This window comes from Mobula birostris, chromosome 13, assembly GCF_030028105.1.
Source record: "Mobula birostris isolate sMobBir1 chromosome 13, sMobBir1.hap1, whole genome shotgun sequence".
Lineage (NCBI taxonomy): Eukaryota > Metazoa > Chordata > Chondrichthyes > Myliobatiformes > Myliobatidae > Mobula > Mobula birostris.
In genome coordinates, this window is record NC_092382.1 from 75,990,204 (window position 1) to 76,013,899 (window position 23,696).

Genomic DNA, 23,696 nt, shown 5'->3' on the forward strand with positions numbered 1-23,696 from the left:
GATAGATTTCTCGAAGCGCCAGCCTCTGAGGCATGAGAGGACGCTAGAAGGATTGAGTTGTTGAGTATTGCTAAAAGGTTAGAACTTGCTAAGGTGAAATCGACAATGAGGAGGGCATAGATGCAGAGGACAATAGCTGAGCATTATGTATCTGAGGATGTGTTTAAAGTGGAGGAGTTGGAGTTTCCTGAAAGTAAACCGAGTGAGTTTGAGCTCCAGAACAAGTTAGAAAAATTAAATATGGAGGCTGCGGAAAGGCAGAGGCAGTTTGAAGCTAGAGAGGCAGAAAAACAGAGGGAGAAAGCAGAAAGACAGAGGCTGTTCGAGCTGGAAAAGATAGAGAGATTGCAGCAAGGTGGTCTAGCATTAGACTCTGGTGATAAGTTTGAGGCCAGTCGGGAAGTTAAATTAGTACCTCCATTTGATGAGGCAGAGGTTGATAAATACTTACAGCATTTTGAGAAGGTTGTTCAGAGTTTAAAGTGGCTAAAAGAGGGTTGGCCTATTCTCTTACAAAGTGTAATTAAGGGGAAGGCTTAGCAAGCCTATTCTGCTTTTTCAGTTAATGAAGCAGCTGATTATGACATAGTGAAACAGGCTGTGCTCAAAGCTTACAAGTTGGTCCCAGAAGCATACAGGCAAAAGTTTAGAAATTTGAGGTAAAATGTGAACCAGACATATATGGAAGTTGCTTTTGAGAAGTTTGTGTGTTTTGACCACTGGTGCACATCTAAAAATGTAAATGATGATTGTAACAGCTTGGAAGAGTTGGTTTTAATTGAAGAATTCAAAAAGTGCATCCCTGATGACATAAAGACGTATTTAGATGAAAAGGATGCTGCCACTTTGCAGAAGTCTGCTCGATTTGCAGATGAGTTTGCTTTAACTCATACGGTTAATTTCACTCCGAATAAGAGCTTCCAGAAAAGTATCAGGGATAACCAGGGTAAACCAGAAATTAAAGCTGGGATTAGTAACAAGAGTAAGGATGAAGGGAAACAGTTGAAGGAGAAATATTCTGGTCTTACTTGTTACTATTGTAAGAAAGCTGGTCGTAGGTCATATGATGGCTAATTCTTCTGCCCTGAAGATTAGTTTAGATTTTGTTTATTGCCATTTAGAAATGCATGCATTAAAAAATGATACAACGTTCCTCCAGAATGATATCACAAGAAAACATAGGGCAAACCAAGACTAAAACTGACTCGCCAATGCAGCATCATTGGAAGCACCCGACCGCAGCGGACTCTGAGTCCGTCTGAAAACTTAGAGCCTCCGCCCAGCTCTCTGACACAGCCTCTCCGAGCACCACCCTCTGCCGAGTACTTTGACCACATCCCGGCCACCGAGCAACAAGAAAAGCCAAGTTCTTGGGGCCTTTTCCTCCAGAGATTTTGGACCATAGAGCAGCAGCAGCGAAGCAGGGATTTCAGAAGTTTCTCCAGATGTTCCTCCATGCCCTCACGTCCGTCTCCATCAAATCAAGATTGTGCATGGCACCCTACTTGACAAATAACAGACATCACCACCGGAGTGGCCGCTGCGAGCTGCGTCGCGCCACCATCTTCCTCAAGACCCAAGAAAAAGAAAAAGAGGCAGTCCCGAATGCCTGTGATCAGTATGTTGAAGCACCTATAAACACACTGGGTTCTGAACATTCTGCTGAGGCTCAGTTAAGGACTGAAAGGTCTGACCGAGTTGAGAAGGGATTCGATCATTTTATGTCAGATGGGTTTGTATTAGTAAAGGAAGGTTCAGCCCCGGTACCAGTGAAAATTCTTCGAGATACTGGGGCTCTCAGTCACTTATATTGGACAGCGTTCTAAAGTTTGGTGATGAGACGGACATAGGTGAGGTAAATCTTTTAAAGGTATTGGGGGTGGCATGGTTTCTGTGCCACTGCACAGGGTAACTTTACAGTCAGGTTTGGTTCAGGACCTGTTAAATTCAGATTATGCTCCAGTTTACCGGTGGAAGATGTTACTTTGCTGTGAGGGAATGGCCTGGCAGATGGTGAAGTTGTTCCTGCGGTGCAGTTGACAACTAAGCCAACCACTGGCGACCCACAGATAGACTTTAACATTTATTGTAGTAACTCGAAGTATGGCTGAAAAGTCTGCCAATGCAGACGGTTCTGTGCAGCATGATTCTGATACCCATGATAGCCAAAATCGGGATTCAGGTTATGATGACTTGTCGGGGAATTTTCTACCTTTATTGTTTCAACAGGATTCAGGTAGTAAGTCTGATAAGAAAGATTTATTCCTGTCTAGGAAGGAGTTTATAGCAGAACAGAACTGAGACTCTGAGGTTGAAGCTTTAAAAAAATAAATAGCTCTCTCAGATGATGAGATTAAGAAAGGGCCAGTAGGGTATTATCTCAAGGATGGAGTGTTAATGAGGAAGTGGAGGCCACCTGCTATACCTGTGAGTGAGGAATGGGCAATTGTTCACCAAGTTGTAGTCCCTAAAGTTTATTGGGCTGAAATTTTAGCTTTGGCCCACAGTATGCCCTGAGGTGGCCATTTCGGAGTGAATAAAACTGTAAACAGGATTATGAAAGAACTTTACTGGCCTAATTTGAGGAAAGATGTTGTGACCTTTTGCAGAACCAGTCACGCTTATCAAGTTGTGGATAAACCTAATCAGGTCACCCCAGTGGCCCCACTCTGGCCTATACCGACATTCAGTGAACCCTTTTCCAAAGTTATAGTGGTTTGTGTTGGCCCATTGCCGAAGCCTAAAGCTGGCCATCAGTATTTGCTCACTATTATTGGTACTGTATCCAGATTCCCAGAGGCAATACCCCTCAGAAATATTAAAGTTAAAATTGTGGCAAAGGCTCTTACCAAGTTTTTTTTTTAACTTTATCTGATTTGCCGAAAGAAATCCAGTCTGATCAAGGAGGTAATTTTACATCTGGATTATTCCAGCAGGTAGCTTATGAACTGGGAGCTAAACAAATTACAAATTACATTGTCTGCGTACCATCTGGAATGACAAGGGGCTTTAGAAAGATTTCATTCTACACTCAAACCAATCATTAAGGCATAATGTGTTGAAAATGGAAAAGACAGGGATGAAGGAATTTATTTGCTTTTGTTCGCAGTAAGAGAGTCGGTACAGGAATCACTGGGTTTTAGTCCATTTGAACTTGTATTTGGTCAGAGAGTGAGGGGACCTTTGACCTTGTTAAAGGAACAGTGGATTGATGGGGATGTACATGTTAACTTGTTAGACACAAAACCGGCCCTCAACGTCGTCCTCCTATGAGTAGCTGGCGCCGAAGAGAGATTAAGTCATGGATGGTGTGCCTCTTAAATTTGTGTCTGATGACAGTCATTTCTGACCTTACTTGTCCCAGGAGAGCTGAATGCGGAAGCAGGACCTCGCTGGGAATGAAAGGCTTGACGTGACCGAGGACGATTCGTTGCGTGGGAGCTGTCACTAGTTATATCTGTAAAAACTGTCTTTGACTGTGATCTGCTTATTAAGAGCCTGACACAGCAACTCATTATTCCCCAGGTAAAACTTTGCCTTCCTGAATTCTTTCTCGGAGGCCAAAATACCACCCTCCCGAACCAAGTCCTCCATCGACTCCGCACATTATTCCAGGATGCAAAATACATAGCACCCCGCGTTCATCTTCCACCGACCGAAACAGGGCATTGTACGAGAGTGGAGAGGCAGCCGCCTTTGCTAAATCCCCGGAAGCCTGCGACTTCCTGAGTCCGGTCCGGCATGCTGGCACTATGTCCGAATCGCCAAATATGTGGTGTTGCCGGTGATAAAGTCCTGGAGCGAGTAAAGTAGAGTAACTGGATGGAAAAGTTTGCACGTCCCGCTATTCGCCCGCTCCTGCAGCGCCAGCAGTCCTGTCGATATGGCTGTTTCAACGTCTTCGTTCCCGAACAGCCGGAACTTGTTGCAGACGGTTCAGAATCCATTTCAATGGCTGGAATGGAGAGGATTCCTCTGTTGCTGGGGCAGTAGGAAGGCGCCCAGCCCTCAACAGAACCTTATTGGCTCGGCACCAGAAATTCCAACGCCAGGAACGTTAAGTAGAGAGTTTGGTCTATATGAAGAGCATTCAGTTGGGTTCTTATTCTTTTTAAGAATAAGCGAAAGAGAGGCTTCATAAAAAGATTGTGGCAGCCTACCCAGCTTAAAAGAATCCCAAAAGACTGAACATAAATGAGGTATAAGCAGTGAGGAAAAGGCCTTATAAAATTCTCCAGAAAATCCATCAGGACTTGGATCCTCCCCTGAGTGCAATGAACGTACAGCCTCAGTAAATTCCTCATAAGAAATAAGTTGATCCAACTGTTTTCGGTTATCAGCAGAAAGTTCAGGGATGTTTAATGGTCTAAAAAAAAATCATTACAGTATTATCTTTAAGAGGGTCAGAACTGTAAAGTTAGAATAAAATTCTCTAAAGGTATCTTTTATTTCTAAATGATCAGTTGTCTTATCACCATCAGCATTACAAATTCCTTTAATTTGCCGTTTAGATATAAAGGTTTTTAATTGGTTAGCCAATAGTTTACCTGTTTTGTCTCCATGAATATGGAATTGACTTTTATCTTTTGGGAGTTGAATTTCAATTGGCTATGTTAAAAGAATATCATAATTAGTTGTAATTTCAACATGCCTTTTGTATAAAACAGGACCTGGAGCCGAGGCATATTCTTGGTCTGATTATTTCAACTGATTAGCTAATTCAATTCTCTCTTTATTAGCTTTTTTCTTAACACTTGCTGTATAAGAAATAATTTGTCCTCTAATGTAGGCCTTAAAAGCATCCCGTGTAATAAGACTGGAAGTCTCGTCCAGCGTATTTTCTTCAAAAAAGAATAGTTTGTTTCTCCAAAAACTTTTAAAAATCCTTATCAGAAAGCAAAGTTAGATTGAAATGCCAAACGCAAACACGAGGAATTCTGCAGATGCTGGAAATTCAAGCAACACACATCAAAGTTGCTGGTGAATGCAGCAGGCCAAAATCTGTTTATCTGCAGGAGACCAAGGAGGTTTAAAGATAAAAACACAGCAATCTCTGAAACAGCAATCTCTTTAGATTCACAGGATCGAACTAATGGAATCATTTGGCTATCAATAAAAAAAATCAATCCTGAAATATGCATGATGGTTATTTAACCTCATTCCCCTTCCTGACTCTCACCCAGTTTCCTGTGTCCTGCACTTTTGGTGTAACTCACCTCTCTTCATGTCATATCTATCATCCGCTCTGACTCCCGAGTGATCCAGAATTCATCCATTTCTAGCTCCAACTCCTTAACATGCAGGATTGCAGGGACTCAGATATGTCAGGGACACTTGGAGGTCTCTCCACCTTCTCACCAATGTCCCCTCTAATTTGTAATGATCAGTGTGTGCAAAAATCTTGCGCTGTGCAATTTTCACCCAGTGACAACAACATGCATAAACTGGATTTTATATAGCGAGGTATTCATTTCAAAAGCGAGCAAATCATTGTTACTAAGAGCTTTGATCTCCCCTAGGTTTGATCAAGTTCATCTGCACTCTCACACAACCTATGTAGCAGGCCTATAGCGGGTAATAAAGGATTTTTTTTCCACCAGAGCTTTTGCACACTGCCTATATTTGATTTTCTTGCTAAATGATGCTTTAAAATCTCAGATTTCCAAATATCACTCCACTTCTCCCCACTTGCAAATTCTCCAGCAACTTTTGCATCACCACAATACACACAGCTAACACCAGTTTCTGCATTGTACATAAATATTTCCCCAGAACCCTCCCCCAGGTGACTGACTGTGGCGAACTCACTGATGGCAATGCCAATCAATATGAAGGGCAGGGCAGTAGTCTGTCTCATTGGAGTCTGGCACATTTGTGATGTGAAAGCTTTGCTCAGCGCAAAGGTGTTTGATATCATTCTGTACCCAGAGAAAATGGGTCAAAACATGTTCTCTCGGATAGAAAGGTTCAGAACAGGAGGAGGTAGAACAAGCAACACAGACAAAATGCTGGAGGAACTCAGCAGACCAGGCAGCATAGATGGAAAAGTGTACTAATGCTGAATTCCTCCATCATTTTGTGTGTGTTGCTTGGATTTCCAGCATCTGTAGATTTGCTCTTGTTTGTGACTGAAGGTAGAATAAAGGTGATTTTCTCAACAGCTGATGTAAAAGATTTTGATCCCTTTCTCCGAGTTCCGAATCCTTGCATTTGGATAGCTGGAGCTCAGCTCTGTCTGAGGGATACATTAGCTCACATTCCCTTTTCAGCCGGAAGCTTCCCGGGGCCCGTGTACGGATCGTGGGGCTGAGAGAAAGGGAAGAGAACAGGACTGTCCCGGTATTGCGGGCCACGGTGTCCGCAGATCACAGCAATTAACCCTCAATCGGTGTTTAAAAGTTACGTCCGGAGATATTCTTACCTACAGCCGATCGAGCGAGGGCCTTTCTGTACTGCGCGCATGCGCGATATTCGGGAACGGCTCAACCCTGACGCCTGCGCATTTGATCGATGCTTCAGCGACAGCGAAAATTGTTCACGCAGAGATTTCTGAGTAATCACGGTGCCATTGAAAGTTTCTGCAAGTACCGGTTCTATGTCCATACCTCAGTTTTTTTTTGTGTGTAGAAAACTCAGCAGCTCTTTTAACGCAGGAAGCAGCTCCCATGAAACAATACAATTAATATCAGCAAACTTTCCGCGTGTCTAATGCCAAAGTGGAACGTTCTTACAAATGCAGATATAAAACACAAGAGATTCTGCTGTTGTTGGAGATATAGGCACATGTACACAAAGTGCTGGAGGAACTCTGCAGTTCAGGCAGCAACTAAGCAGAGGAGTACACAGTCTAGGCATGCTGAAAGGGCTCGTCCTAAACGTTGTCTATTTATTCCTCTCCACACATTCTGCCTGATCTGTTGATTTCCACCAGTATTTTGCAGAAATTAACCACCTTCTTTTTTCAATCAAACAGTTTCAAAATGTTTCTGATCTTTCATTTGTTGTCACATTCTGCCGGTCTGATTCCTCTTCCTCCTCCTTCTTGTAAACTCCGGACCCATCTCTCTCTCGAGCCCCAAAGCCCTGACTCAGGCTGGCAACTCCGGTTTCTGACTCTGCACCATCGAAGATTCACTCACTAGTCTGCTGTTAGACTTTAGAGGCGAATTACAACAACCCAGCTGTCTGAGACACAGTCATTTGAAATGAGTGAAAATGGCCCAAAACGTTGAAAAAAAGCAGGGAAGAAGGAGTTTAACCACCTTAGTCCGGAGCCCTGGGGAACGGCAAAACCACAGTGAGCTCATTGGCTTATTCAGCCTGGAGAAAATCATGAAAGGAATTCATGCAGGTGTACAAGATGATGAGAGTCATTGATCGTGTGGATAGCCAGAGGCTTTTTCCCAGGACGGAAATGGCTAACAGGAGGGGGTGTGGTTTTAAGGTGCTTGGAAGTAGGTACAGAGGAGATATCAGAGCTAAGTTTTTTAAACAAAGCGTGGTGTGTGGAATGCACTGCCGGTGACGGTGGCGGAGGCGAACACAACAGGGTATTTTAAGAGTTTCTTAGATTGCTAAATGCAGCCGGTAAAAATAGAGGTCTCTGAGGTAGGGTAATTCTAGACAGAGTCCAGAGTAGGTTACATGGTTGGCACAACATTGTGGGCCGAAGGGCCTGTAATGTGTTGTAGATTATATGATTCTATGAAGTTCAAGGGAAATCTCTTCTCCGACGGAATGGTGACTAGTTGCAACCTGTCATCACAGGGAGACTGAGAGCGGAGCGGCAGGGATTGGTTTTAAAATACTGATATGGAACAGAAACATGGGCAGGGACCAGATGGGCCGAGTGGCCTCTGTAGTGTACATTGTGAATGTGGTAGAGACAGGAAGTACCTGAGACACAGGATTTGATACAGAACTGATTTATCTTTCACAGATCCAGAATATTAAACACCAGTCTAGTTTAAGGCTAACATCAGCAGAACAGACTCCTCCAATGCTCAGTGACCAGGGTTCAGTCTTGGGTGCGATGAGCAGCCACAAGAACTGCAGAATCTGACAGTAACAGTCCCTCATGAACCTGCAGCTGCCTTCAGTCACCGCGATGGTTAAACATTTGACACAGAGCTGATTTGAACTTCCTCCCTGATGTGAAGTTGCTGGTGTTGCAGCAGTTGGGCTGATTGAGTAAAACTCTTTGCTCACTCCGGACAGAAATGTAGCCTCTATTTATAGTGAACTCACTAGAGCATCACAAGGTGGGTTAACTGAATGAGTCTCTTCGCACACACGGAGCAGGTGAACGGCCGCTTCCCAGTGCGAAGCTGCTGGTGTATCTGCGATGGCCGACTGAATCCCTTCCAAACTGAGAGCCAGTGAATGACGTCACACTGCTATTAACGTCATGGCAATGTATCCAATCAGATCACGGATATGGACACGTGATCGGGCTCTCCTTGTAGCGAGTGTGGTGCTGTCTTCTCCAGCATCTCCGCCTCCACATTCAAGGATCGGCGGCATTCAAGCGCTGGTGAACTGACGGATACAGCGGAACGAACGTGCTGTTGTGTTTGTGATTCCTATACACAAATCCTTTGACTTTTCTGCACTGTTAAAAGTTTACAAAGCACGTCAGTGAGTGAAGGACAACATTTCAACTCAGATAATTTTAGTCCCCATGGTGCCTTCCGATAAAAACACTGTCACAACTCAAAACAATTTGGAGGAACAAGATTTCATCATCCTACTGGCTACAGTTCCGGTATCAGGCACAATATCAAACTCTCTGTTTCTCTAACTGTATGAAAATGGATCATTCCTCCCCTTCATCAGTCTGTGACTTGGCTCAGTTTGTCTGTCTCCTTCGCATTCTGAGCATGCGCCACACACCCACTACGATCACAGTTTATTTACACGGCTGCGACAAGAGACCTATGGCTGTGGCTCAAAAGAGGGGAGCCATGGAGTCATAAGTAGCTAGCCATCTGGACACAAGCTGGGGTCTGATCAGCCCCGGCTGGATCACCTGGAGGAGGACGTATGATGTTGAAAGACCCGAAACACCCGATGATTCCAGGAACATCACTGAAGATGTGTCCAGAAACATCGGTAGATGTACGTACACAGCAGATTATTCTGTCCCTCCTGGAGTTGATGGTGGTATATTCAGAGTCAGTAATGTTATTGAATCTCAGGAGCAGGTGATTAGGCTTTCTCGTTGCAGATCGATAAACGGCCGGTAGTGCGTGGCTGGATGAGTGGGTCGTTTTCAGACTGGAAGGGGGTAGCGTTTGGAGTACCCCAGAGATCAGTCCCTGACCACAGTTGTTCACAGTTTAATGGCCGGGTGGAGGCAGCGAGATGTGAGATGCCCCAGTCTGCTGGTGACGCAGAAAGAGTGGAGGTGGGAGAGGGGATGCTATTCACATGCAATTTCGTAGTTTTGCAATCAGTACATAGTGCACTGTGGGGCTGCAGTGGCGGGATCCATTGCTGGGATCAGTGCACAGTCACTGTGGTCTGTGAGGATTTTGTGAATTATGCGCCATTCTCCAATTTAGAATCTCAAGCAGGGGAGCAAGGGCTATCGTTTGTATTTGACAACCCCGCGTTGATGTAGACAGGAGCATTATATCACAGACCGCCCCCCCCCCCCGCACCCCCGACTGGTGTTGTAGACAGGAGCATTGTATATGTAAGTTGTATTTATGGCATTGAGATAACCAGACACTATAGCCCTCCACGACCTCTCTATCCAGGCCTTTCAATATTCGACTTCATTCGTAAATTTGGCCACACGGCCATCAATACTGTCATCCGATGCATTGACATAGAACGTAAACAGAAACGTTGCCAACACAGACCCCTGTGGATGTCTGCGGTAGTAATCTCAGGATTACTGCCTGCGCCACGTGTTAGTGATGTAAGAATAACGTGATCAGGCGTATTAATGTGTGGCTGAGAGACTTGTGTTGGGGGCAGGTCTTCAGATTCCTGGATCACTGAAGCCTCTTCCGGGGAGGTACGACCGGTACAAAAAGGACGGGTTACACCTGAACCCAAAGGGATTCAATATCCTAGCGGGCATAGTTAAGAAAGCTGTTAGTGAGGGTTTAAACGAGTTTGGCAGTGGGAGCGGGTTTGCAACAAGAATGTCCAGGTTGTGAGGATCTTTGAGTACACGGCCTGCTTTTCCGACGCAGGGGAAGTGCAGGAAGAGTCCATGGAGGGGAAGCTTGTTTCTCTGATGTTCTCTGCTCTCCAAAGTTCTCTGCAGTTCCTGGCAGTCATGGGCAGAGCAGTAGCCATACGAAGGCGTGAAGTATCGACAAGAAGCTCAGAGACCTCGGCCCTCACCCTGCCTTGTGTAGCTGGATCCTGGACTTCCTGTCAGATCGCCGGCAGGTGGTAAGAGTGGGCTCCCTCACCTCTGTCTCTCTGACCCTCAGCACTCATACCCCACAGGGTTGCCTCCTTGCCCCCTCCTCTACTCTCTGTATTCCCATGACTTGTGTCCCCACCCACAGCTCCAATCTGCTAATCAAATTCGCTGATGAAACTGCATTGATTGGCCTAATCTCAATTAATAACGAGGCAGCCTAAAGATAAGAAGTCATCACCCCGATACAGTGGTGTCAAGAAAACAACCTCTCCCTCGTTGTGACAAAAACAAAGGAGCTGGTTGTGGACTACAGGAGGAATGGAGATAGGGACCAAAATTCAACATTTCCAAGTCTGTTATTGACACAAAATGCACATTTTAATATTGATCAGGACACAGTGTATTTTATATATTGTTAATGATATAAAACGTATTTATAGATTGTTACTGACAGAGCATCGTATAATTTGTGTTCCGTGTGTTATCTGAATGTACTTGCCTGTGATGCTGCCACAAGTCAGTGTTTCTCTGTACCTGTACCTTCCCGTACTTGTGAACTTGGCAATAAGTTCAACAGGACCTGAGAAATCTCAATGGGATTTGATTAGTGATGATGATCTTGGCGGCTCAGTTGGTCGAATGTATGAGACAGTACACTGTTAAATGCAAAACCCTGAACGGTGTTGATGATCAGAGGGATCTTAGACTCCAAGTTCATCGCTCCCTGAAAGAGACTGCACAGATTGATCCGGTGGTTTAGAAGGCAAATGACGCGGTTGTCTTTATTAGTTGAAGCACTGAGTTGAAAAGTCGGGAAGTTGTGTTGCGGCTGTTGCGAGCCTGCGGTCGGACTGTGACTGTGTCTTTAAGAGCGCCGGAGTGAGGAGGCGGGACTATGACGTCAGACACAGGCTGACGGCGCTGACTGTGGATTTAACCATAAGAGAGAGAGAGCGGTCTGCAGACAGGCAGTCGGCCAGTCTAAAGAGAGAGAGACTGGAAAAGCTGATAGCTTCAGTTTGTCACAGCTGAGGCTTGGAACTCTCCTATGCTCTTGATCATCGGTACACGGAACCACAATGAATGTGTGTGGCTATCACTTCGTATAATCGATAGGAGTGAATTTTGGAATATCTTGGGGGACTGCTTGTGTTAAGCCTTGCCTGGGTATGTTGAGTGGTAACACCTGTAAAACGGTATTCCTGTGACAGGTCACTTTCGCTGGTAACTCGTATGTGACTTTGTCGAGGGCGCAGAGGAGGTTTACCAGGATACTGTCTGGATTAGAGGGCATGATCTGTAACGAGAGGTTGGACAAACTTGGGTTGTTTTCTCCAGAGCGGCGCAGGCTCGGGTGAGACTGGATAGACGTTTATAAGATTACAAGAGGTAGAGATAGAGTGGACAGACGATATATTTTTCCTGGGGGTTGAAATGTCTAACACATTTAAGATGAGAGGAGATGTGAGCTGCAAGTTTGTTTCTATCTACATTACGACAGTACATTGAACTGATATACGACAAAACAATAACTGTAACAAAGCATTATGGCTGCAGAGAAAGTGCAGTGCAGATAGAGATATGGTGCAGGGTCACGTCGAGTTACATTGCGAGGTCGAGTCCATTTTATCGGACTGGAGACCATTCATTTGGCTTATAACCGCAGACAGGAAGCCGTCCTTGAGCCTGGTGGTACGCACTTTAAGGCTTTTGTATCTCTTCCCCGATGGGGGAGCGGGTTTGCAGCAAGAATGTCCAGGTTGTGAGGATCTTTGAGTACATGGCCTGCTTTTCCGACATAGGGGAAGTGTAGGAAGAGTCCATGGAGGGGAGGCTTGTTTCTCTGATGTTCTCTGCTCTCCAAAGTTCTCTGCAGTTCCTTGCAGTCATGGGCAGAGCAGTAGCCATACGAAGGCGTGAAGTATCGACGAGAAGCTCAGAGACTCGGCCTTCACCCTGCCTTGTGTAGCTGGATCCTGGACTTCCTGTCAGATCGCCGGCAGGTGGTAAGAGTGGGCTCCCTCACCTCTGTCTCTCTGACCCTCAGCACTCATACCCCACAGGGTTGTCTCCTTGGACCCCTCCTTTACTCCCTGTAGACCCATGACCTGTATCGCCACCCACAGCTCCAATCTGCTAATCAAATTCGCTGACGACACTACATTGATTAGCCCAATTTCAAATAATAACGAGAAGTCATTACCCCGACACAGTGGTGTCAAGAAAACAACCTCTCCCTCATGGTGACAAAAAAAAAACAAAGAATTTGGTTGTGGACTGCAGGAGGAATGGAGACAGGGACCAAATTCAACATTTCCAACTCAGTTATTGACACAAAATGCACATTTTAATATTGATCAGGACAATATATTTTATACATTGTTAATGACATAAAACATACTTATAGATTGTTACTGACTGAGAATCGTATACTTTGTGTTCCGTGTGTTATCTGAATGTACTTGCCTGTGATGCTGCCACAAGGCAGTGTTTCTCTGTACCTGTACCTTCCCGTACTTGTGCACTTGGCAATAAATTCAACGGGACCTGAGAAAACTCAGTGAGATTTGATTAATGATGATCATCTTGGCAGCTCGGTCAGTTGAATGTTAAAAGACACTGTTAAATGCAAAACCCTGAACAGTGTTGATGATCAGAGGGATCTTAGACTCCAAGATCATCGCTCCCTGAAAGAGACTGCACAGATTGATCGGGTGGTTAAGAAGGCAAATGTCATGGTTGTCATTATTAGTTGAAGCAATGAATTCAAAAGTCAGGAAGTTGTGTTGCAGCTTTATAAAACTAGATAGAACACATCTGGAGTGTTTCATACTGTTCTGGTCGCCCCAATTCTAGGAAGGATGTCGGGGCTTTGGGGAGGGTGCCGAAGAGGTTTACCAGGATATTGCCTGGATTAGAGGGCATGAGTTATTACAGAAGTTTGGACAAACTTACTCTGCCTGCGGTGGGCGACTCTATCGGTCACGTGATCCCGTTTGCCCCTCCCATTTAACTGCAGACGGGCAACATCCGCGCGTCTGTTTCCGAGGCCCCGCCCTCCAGATGACGCAACATTCACTTTGCGCATGCTCAGTGTTGTCTGCGGGCTCAGGAAGGGATCCTCGCCTCTTGGGTTGGGAGCCGGGGGTCGCGATCATTGTCTGCGAGCCGAAGATATCACTTTCCCAGCGGTGAGTATTGAGACCGATCCCGAGCGGGGTGATCCGATGTTGGTTGCGAGCCCCGAACTGAGGGCCAGTTCCTCATTTAACTTCCAGTTATCTGGGCTCGTCAAAAATGTGTAGACTTCACTTAATCTGCATTGAACGATACAAACCAGGAGCCCGGTCTCTCTATTTCTGCAAAATTGAAATGGAAGTCCCGCCAACAGGTCACATGAGGCTGTGTGCGCAGATGTGCCCCGCCCTCTGCTTTGTGACGCAAGATCACGGTGTGTGTTAAAGCAGTCCCCGGATGGGTAGTGATGCTTCCTCCATATTGTGTTGGGGAAATCTGATGTTGGCCACTGAGTCCCATTAACTCCCCCCAACTCTCCTCACTTCCTGAGGCTCCTCGCATTTGTCCTTGAGCTTCATGGCTGTTGTGTCTTTTCCCAGATTGGGGTGGGTGAGGAAGGAGAACTTCCCAGGTTGTGGGGATCTTTGATTTCACTGCCTGCTTTACCAGGGGACTGGGAAGTCTAGAAGGGAGAATGGTTTCTGTGATGTGCTGATCTGTATCCAAAGGTCACTGCAATTCCTCGCAGTCACGGGCAGAGTAGTTACCATGGAAAGGTGTGAAGTGTCCGGATAGGATGATGTGTTGATGAAGTGAGGTTGGGTGAGGATCAAAGCATATGTGAAAGTTCTTGTTGTTTGTTCTAACTTTGTCATTTTAGAATTTTTATACAGTAGTCTGTGCTATTAATTCAGTATCTGTGTATTGCTGGAGGACCATCAGTGATTGTTCTCGATCCCTTCTCCCACCTGGTTCCATCTGCTTATCCCTGCCCATCTTGTTCAACTACTGTCCAGTCTTGTAACACCACCTCCCACCCCCCCCCCCACCCTACCTGCTTCAGAGATACCCTGCTCTACGGACAACGTGGCAGAGCAGGGTATCTTGCAGAGGACTTTAAATCACACAAGTTTGGATTCATTGATGAAATCTGTTAAATTTCTTTCGTTCACCCCCTGAAATCATTAAAAACGTCCATTAAGCAGCCTTTGAATACAAACTCTCATGCACATGTGATGTTATTCTGGTGCCCCCACATAAAACCATGAGATATACCGTAGGAGCAAAATTAGGCCATTTGGCCCATCGCACCTGCTCTGCCATTTAATCATGCCCGTTCCAATTTTCCTCAGTCCCAGTCTCCTTCCTTTTGCCCATAAACTGTCATCAATCAAGAATCTAGAAACCTCTGCCTTTGATATCCATAAATACTTGGCCTTCACAGCTGCCCATGGCAAAGGATTCCACAGATTCAGCACTCTCTGGCTAAAGAAATTCCCCCTCATTCACCTTTCTAAAAGGACGTCCCACTGCCCCCTTTATACTGAGATGACATCCTCTGGTCCTGTACTCTCCCAATACAGGACACATCCTCTCCATATCCACTTGATCAAGGCCATTTACCATTTGATAGGATTCAATGAAATCATCCTTCATTCCTCTGAGTACAGGTCCAGAGCCATCAAATGCTCTTCATATGACAGGCCATTCAATTCTGTACTCATTTTCGTAAACCTCCTTGGAACTCTCTCCAGTATTAGCACATCCTTTCTGAGATAAGGGGCCCAAAACTGCTGAGAATAATCCAAGAGCTTTATAAAGTTTCAACATTACATCCTAACTTTTATGTTTTAGTCTTCTTGAACTGAATGCTTGCCTTCCTCACCACAGACTCAACCCACAAATTAACCTTTAGGGAATCCTGCACAAGGACTCCCAAGTCCATTTGCACCTCAGATTTTTTTTGTACATTCTCTCCATTTAGAAAATAGCCAACCCTTTCATTTCTTCTAGTGAAGTGTATCATCATGCACCTCCCAACACAGTATTCTATCTGCCATTTCCTTGCCCATTTTCCTGATCTTTCTCTAGCCTCCCTACTTCTCCAAAATGACCTGTCCTTCCACCTGTCTTTAAATTCCCTGCAAACTTTGCAACAAAGCCATCAATTCCATCATCCAAATCATTGGCATATAACATGAAAAGAATCGTTCCCAACATAGACCCCTGTGGAACTCCACTAGGAACCGGTAGCAAGCCAGAAAAGGCTGTCTCTATTCCCACTCGCTTCCTCCTGCCAATCAGTCACTACCTTTTCCCTGTAATAACATAGGCTCAGAGTTTGTTAAGGGTTCTCACGTGTGGCACCTTGTCAAAGGCCTGAAAATCCAAGTACACAACATCAACCAATTCTCCTTTGTCTACCCTGCTTATTATTTCTTCAAAGCATTCCAACAAATTTATCAGACAAGATTTTCCCTTGAGGAAACAATGCTGACTCCGGACTATTTTATCTTGTGCCTCCAAGTACCTCGAACTCACACCCTTAACAATTGACTCCAACATCTTCCCAACCACTGTCAGATTGAGTGGCCTATAGTTTCCTTTTTTCTGCCTCTCTCCCTTCTTAAAGAGAGGAGTGACATTTGCAATATTCCATTCTTCCAGAGCCATTCCTGAATCAAGTGATTCTTGAAGGATCATTACTAATGCCTCCACGATCTCTCTGGCCACCTCTTTCAGAACTGTGGGCATAAACCATTAGGTCCAGGTGACTTATCTGCCTTCAGATCTTCAGTTTCCTGAGAACCTTCTCTTTTGCTGTGGTCCTTTCTGTACAGGTCCCACCTTCACTGGAAGAGAGCCATGGAACAAAAAGTCTTACCCCTCTCCTTCCCTCCTCCCACCACAAGCCTGATGTCATGCATGGGTTTGCTACAGCAGGGTCTGGCGTCATGTGTATGATTCCTTATGTTAGGGTTCCCCAAACTTCTTTGGACCGTGGACCAGTTTAATATCGGCTGACGGGGGAGGGTGTAGGGGGGATGTTCAAGTTCAACATTGTGTGACAGGGAATGAGGAAAGGTGCAGCTGACTCATATCACCAAATCATATCATTTCCATTCTCTCTGTGTCCTTCATCCTCACTCTCTCTCATCTCCAGTGGTCTGCGCCCCAGTGGTTGGGGACCACTGCCTTACATCTGTGGGTTTGTTTCTCTTGTTTGTGCTGTTTAATATTTTTTTTTCCATTCAGACAAGGGAGACACATCCAGATCTGTCACATTCTCTCATTGTGGGTGGGGATTTTTTTTCATTGACTCTATTCCACTGTTACAAATTGCCGAAGGGCAGCCAATGTTTCGAGGTATATAGCCCTATTAATGCAAGAAGGAAGCCTTTTCTGTTTTTCTGGGCTTCTCAAACATTTGTACACTTCAGTGAAATCTTCCTCCAGAAGTTCCAGAGGAGAAGCTCAGTCTGTCTAATATTTCCACACAATTAAAGTGGGGAATCGTTTATTATTGTCATGTACCGAGGTTTAATGAAAATCTTGTCTTGCATACCATCCTCTCAGATCAACAAATTACAACAGTAGAAAATAGTAAAACATTAACAGAGTGTAACAAAGCATTATGGTTACAGAGAAAATCCACTGCAGGTGGACATATGGTGCAAGGTCACGTCGACTTACATTATGAAGTGAAGAGTCCATCTTATAATGCTGAGGAATATTCAGTTTGCTTATAACAGCAGAATGGAAAATGTCCCTAGGTCTGGTGGTATGTTTTCTGTTCTTTTGTTTTCATTTATCTTCGACCTCATGGGTGGTTGATAATCGATAATGTCTGGTCTGGAGTTCTGGGAATCTTTAATTATGTTGGCTGATTTACTGAGGCTGCAGGAAGTATAGAGAGAGTATAGAGAGAGGCTTGTTTCCATGATGTGTCCACAGTTCTATTTCTTGAAGTCAAAAGAAGAGAATAGCTGTGCAAAGGTGTGAAGTATCCGGATGGGATACTTTTTATGGAGTAAGCTTAAATTTGCCGGATCAATAACCACACTACAAACAGTTCTTTACTTTATCCTTTTCACCAGTTTATTTCTTCGAACTCAGCCGGCGAGAAGCTCAGAGCCAAGCATCAGAGGGACACAACTCCTCTCCCTCTGGCTGCTCATGATGAATCTCTGTCCAACATGCAGAAACGTTACAATTATAGAACTAACGAAATAAAGAGCACTTTAGTTCAACTGGTATTCCCACCAAGGCTGTTGGAGCAAAACTTAATTTCTTAGATAAGAGAGTCCACTAAATCAGGGTTTTAAATACAAATGAATGTTCTGTCCAATCCTTATTAGTTATTCTCTTTCGTTAGACACTTTGTTCAATTCGTGTCTCATGAGAACTCAACTGTACATAACGTTCCCAAGAGATATCTGTGGGTCGTTAATCTAAACAAGCTGCAAACAGATTCCTCAGTGAAAGACAGAACAGAAATTTGCACACTATCCGGAACAAAGCACACATAAGTTTGGACTTAGTTTTAACCCATTATTTACAAGAGTCCAAGAATCATTTCTTACATCCCCCAATACCCTTAAAACTTCACCACCAGAGTGTTGTAGCAGATAGTTGCCTTTCTGACTGAAAACCTGTGACTAGTGGAGTGCCACATGGATCAGTGCTGGATCTGTTGTTGTTTGTCATCTATATCAGTAACCTGGATGATAGTGTGGTTAACTAGATCAGCAAATTTGTGGATGACACCAGGATGGGTAGTGCAGTGGACAGCGAGGAAGACTACCATGGCTTGCAATGCGATCTGGACCGCTGGAAAAAATGGGTTGAGAAATGGAAAATGGAATTTAATGTAGACCAGTGTGAGGTGTTGTGCTTTGGTAGGAGCTGCCAGGGTAGGTGGTACACAGTGACTGGTACGGCACTGAGAAGTATTGTAGAAGAAAGGGATATGGGAATACAGGTCCATATTTCACTGAAAGTTGTGTCACAGTTCAACAGGATGGAAAAAAAGATTTTGGCATATTGGCCTTCATAAACAAAAGTGCTAAGTAAAGGAGATGGATGTTATGTTGACTTTGTACAAGACATTGGTGAGCCATAATTTGGAGTATTGTGTGCAGTTTTGGTCACCAACCTACAAGAAAGATGTAAAAGAGATTGAAAGAGTTCGGAGAAAATTCACAAGGATTTTGCCTGGTCTGGAGGTCTTGGGTTATGAGGAGAGATTGAACAGGTGTGGGCTTTATTCTTTGGAATGTAGAAGATTGAGGGGAGATTTGATGGAGGTGTACCAAAATTATGAGGGTAAAAGATGGGGTAGATGCAAGATGGCTTTTTCCAATGAGATTGGTTGGGACTACAACCAGAGGCCATGGGTTGAGGGTGAAAGGTGAAACATTAAGGGGAACATGAGGAGAAACTTCTTCACACAGATGGTCATCCAGGTGTGGAATGAGCAGACAGCCCAACTGGTGCATGTGAGCTCAATTTCAACATTTAAGAGCTTGTATAAGTACCTGGATGGTAGGGGTACGGAGGTAAATAGTTTAAATAGTTCAACACAAACTAGATGGGCTAAAGGGCCTGTTTCTGTGTTGTACTTTTCTATGACTCTGTGACAAGGACATGAAATAATACTAATATTCATGTAGTTCCTTTTAGCAACTGTGCGCACCAACCATTCATCTGGGCAGGAAACGTTTACGTGGCTTTAAAACTGTGGCACCTTACATTGACAGTAGATAAAAGAAAATCCCAGCTGCACGTCAACAAAGGCTATTTGTGTGAGTGTGTTTCAGTTACTGTGGGGCCAGGCACCCATGCAGCTCAGTGGGAACAGGGAATAATACCAATGCAGAGTGTTAACTAAGCCAAGTCACAGACTGGAGACGGCAGAAATATCCCATTCTTATAGAGACAAGAAGAGCATCAGAGAGTTTGATGGTCATTCCAGATACCAGCACTGTGCCCATTTAGAAGAGAATTTCTCCCTCCAACTTGGGTTGAACTTCACTGTAACAGTGAGATACCAGATCACACCTTGGCAACTAAAGTGATCTCATCTGAAATGTTGTCCTTCACCCACTGGTGAATTTTATATATTTTTTTCAGGTTAAAAACGACAAGGAATTTATCTACGGGAATCGCGAACCCAACACACCAGTTTTGCTGTCTCTGTCCACGTATATCCAGAAGTGGAGCAAGGGATTCACTCGATCATCCTTCCTGCTCAGACTCTGGGGAGGGTTTACTCAATCATCCTTCCTGCTCAGACTGTGGGGAGGGATTCACTCGATCATCTAACCGACTGGCATGTCCGTCAGTTTACACAGGGGAGCAGCCGTTCACCTTTTCAGACTGTGGGGATTCAAGGTCATCTCATGAAGGTACATCAGCAAGTTCACACTGGGACAAGGCCATTCACCTGTTCTGCGTGTGAGAAGGGATTCAGTCGGTCTTCCCACCTGTGGACACACAAGTCAGTTCACACTGGGCAGAGGCTGGTCATCTGCTGAATTTGTGGGGAAGGATTCACTCGGTCATCTGACCTAATGGCTCACCAGCCAGTTTGCACCGGGGAGAGAACGTTCACCTGCTCAGACTGCGGGAAGGGATTTATTTGGTCATCTCAACTGAAGGTACATCAGCGAGTTCACACTGGGGAGAGGCCGTTCACCTGCTCAGAGTGTGGGAAAGGATTCACTCAGTTATCCAACCTACAAGCACACCAGTCAGTTCACACTGGGGAGAGGCCATTCACCTGCTCAGACTGTGGAAAGGGATTCACTCGGTCATCTCAACTAAAGGAACATCAGCGAGTTCACACTGGGGAGAGGCCATTTAAATGTTCAGACTGTGGGATGGGATTCATTCGGTCATCCAACCTATTGGTACACCAGCGAGTTCACACGGGGGAGAGGCCGTTCACCTGCTCAGTCTGTGGGAAGGGATTCACTTGCTCATCTAAACTGAAGGTACATCAGCGAGTTCACACAGGGGAGAAGCCATTCACCTGCTTAGACTGCGGGAAGGGATTCACTCGATCATCTCAACTGAAGGAACATCAGCTAGTTCACACAGGGGAGAGGCCGTTCACCTGCTCAGACTGTGGGATGGGATTCACTCGGTCATCCAACCTGTTGGTACACCAGCGAGTTCACACTGGGGAGAGGCCGTTCACCTGCTCACTCTGTGGGAAAGGATTCACCTTACTATTTCACCTACTGAGACACCAGTCAGTTCACACTGGGGAGAGTTCATTCTCCTGCTCATTCTGTGGGAAGACTTTCACTCAGTCATCCAACCTACAGAGTCACCAACGACTTCACACTGGGGAGAGGCCATTCATCTGCTCAGACTGTGGGAAGGGATTCACTTGGTCATCTCATCTACTAAAACACCAGCAAGTTCACATTGGATGGAGGCTGATCACCTGCTCAGACTTTGGGAAGAGATTCTCTCAGCCATCTCCACCAAATATGCATCATTGAGTTCACACTGGGGAGAGGCTGTTCACCTGCCATGAATGTGGGAAGTGATTCACTTAGTAATCTAACCTTGTGACACACTACCGGGTTCACACTGGGCAGAAAGTTTCAATAAGCTGCATGCTGGATATTCGTCCATCACCGTTGCTGAATGCAATTTCGAGAGTGACTGTTGGTGCTGAACTCTGCAATTATTGCTGCTGCTCACCACACCCAGTTCTGCACCCTGGTCACTGGGCATGGGAGGAGTTTCTTCTGCTGCACATTCACCTTTAATGGGACTGGAGTTTAATATTCTGGATCTGAGACAAATAAATCAGTTCTATTTTAAACTCTTATCTCCGGTACTTAGTGAATTTATAACACAACTAGCGTACAATAGTCATCCCAGGCCGGCTGGACCCTGTCAGTTGCACGACAGTCCTTTTCAATCCTCCCCTGTTGTTCCCCTCTCGCTCTCCCTGTGGTGATCGGTTCCAAACAGTCACCAACCTGGGGGTGAAGAGGTTTCCCTTGAATTCTCTGCAGTCTGAAGAAGTCGAGCTGACTGCAGTTCTGTCTGAGATGTTCTTCACCACTCAAATCTCTGGGCTGAGGAAGAATGACATTGGTAGTTAACGTCCTTATTCACGGCTCATTTCTACATTATGGGTCATTTTCCCTGCTTTGAAAGGGTCCTTAGAGATCACCCCTGTCCTCTAAAGATTGAAAGCAGAATGGGAAACCATCAGTTGGATGTTCAACGAAGCAGGGTCAGAAACCAGAGGTGGGCACATGGCAGAGTTTGGGGATCTGGACGATGGTCGGGGTAAGAACGTATGATGAGGAGAAGGGAATCCGCAACAGGGCGTGGCAACGAATGACTGAGTAGCAACATTTGGAAGCTGAGTGATGGGGAAAATCTTTCGGTTGTCTGACTGATGACACAAACAATATCTGTGCTGAGGTGCTCCACTGGTCGAGGAACATGTGTGTGTTGGGAATGGTTTTATCTAGTGAGGGAGTTGTTCCTGCTTGTTTATCCAGTAATATTATATCCGGATGGTTATTATGGATTGTCCTATCTGAAAAAATGTATTGATTATCATATAATTTGTAAGATTTTGACTCTAAAACTGGATCAGGCTTGAATTTATGGTGCCTTAATGAAGTGATGGAGGGCATTCATGAGTCTGTATTTTAAATCAAGATTTTGGTGAATGATATTTGTGACTTGATTGTACATTTGTAAGTAATCAGATTAAGTTAAACTGCTGCAGGATCCTGGAATGTGGCCTTTTATATATTGGCGAGACCCGACGCAGACTGGGAGACTGCTTTGCTGAACACCTACGCTCTGGAGGAACAACACCTTATATTCCGTCTGGGTAGCCTCCAACCTGATGGCATGAACATCGACTTCTCTAACTTCCGCTAGGCCCCACCTCCCCCTCGTACCACATCTGTTACTTATTTTTATGCACACATTCTTTCTCTCACTCTCCTTTTTCTCCCTCTGTCCCTCTGAATATACCTCTTGCCCATCCTCTGGGTCCCCCCCTCCGCCCCTTGTCTTTCTTCCCGGACCTCCTGTCCCATGATCCTCTCGTATCCCCTTTTGCCAATCACCTGTCCAGCTCTTGGTTCCATCCCTCCCCGTCCTGTCTTCTCCCATCATTTTGGATCTCCCCCTCCCCCTCCAACTTTCAAATCCCTTACTCACTCTTCCTTCAGTTAGTCCTGATGAAGAATCTCAGCCTGAAACGTCGACTGCACCTCTTCCTACAGATGCTGCCTGGCCTGCTGCGTTCACCAGCAACTTTGATGTGTGTTGAGAGGAATTGAATTGATTGCAGAGCTGCGCTATTCCCATTGGTGTGAAGCGATGTCAATCACCGGTTACACCCAATAGTAGAGGCGGACCAGCCAAGAGGACGTTACCCCTTCTCCTGCTGGAACGCGAACTGCCAGTTAAAGCGGAACAAATCTAAAAGTAAATGTCCGCTTTTTGATTTATTTCCATTTCCCTCCGAGGGAAGTTGGGGCGTTTGTGAAGCGTCTCCTGCGGCCGGAGTCTGATGTGTCGCTGAGAGGTAGGAGGTGACCGCTCGGCCCGTCGGTTTGATGCCGGTTCCCCGGGGAGGGAGAGGGTGATTTTATTGAAAGGATGAAGACGGTGAGAGAGGGGGCGGACAGGATGTTTGTCCCGGTGGGGACAGGAGGGGCTCATCTGTGGAAATGTCTGAGCCCACGGTAGTGGCGATTCACCACATTGGGGGGCAAACACTGGCAGACTGTTGCCCTGCAATCGGGGCCAATGGTCCGGGCAAAGTGACAATTATTTGTGCTTTGTTGAGATTGTACCGGGAATATGGTGTAAAATCCCGCTCCCCACACTAACACGGGTTATACAGACCAAAGAACAAACTGCCGGAGGAACTCAGTGGGTCGGGCAGCATCTGTGGAGGGAAATGGACCGTCAACATTTCGGGCCGAGAGCCTCCCTCTGGACTGAGAGTGGACGGGAAATAGTCAGAGAAAAGAGGTGAGGGGTGGGGATGGGGCAAGAGCTGGGGAGTGAGAGGTGGGTCCAGGTGAGGGGGAGGTGGGAAGGTGAAAATAGTGACAGGAGTGGGAGGTGAGTGGTTGGGGCAACACGCGGCTGCAGAAGATGGAAATTAACTCCATAGAGGATTAACAAAGAGGTTAGAGAGTATTTGTTATAGAGAGTGCAATGAAGATTCACCAGACTGATCCCTGGAGTGGTGGGGTCATCATATGAAGAAAGATCAAATGTGATAACCCTT

At 45.4% G+C, this 23,696-nt stretch overlaps 1 protein-coding gene across 3 annotated transcripts in view; it reads left to right on the forward strand.

Annotated features, from left to right (window-relative positions):
• The window catches only part of LOC140207015 (uncharacterized), a 42,397-nt gene that overhangs the window by 17,965 nt on the left and 736 nt on the right, over nt 1–23,696 (forward strand). For 2 of the 3 annotated variants that reach the window (XM_072275336.1, XM_072275337.1), the window contains one exon: nt 19,535–23,421. In XM_072275336.1, coding sequence (XP_072131437.1) covers nt 19,975–20,913 — 939 coding nt within the window. In that variant the 5' untranslated portion in view covers nt 19,535–19,974 and the 3' untranslated portion in view covers nt 20,914–23,421. Of the gene's footprint in view, nt 1–19,534; nt 23,422–23,696 lie in introns of those variants that run through there. The other variant, XR_011888457.1, reaches the window with a different exon arrangement.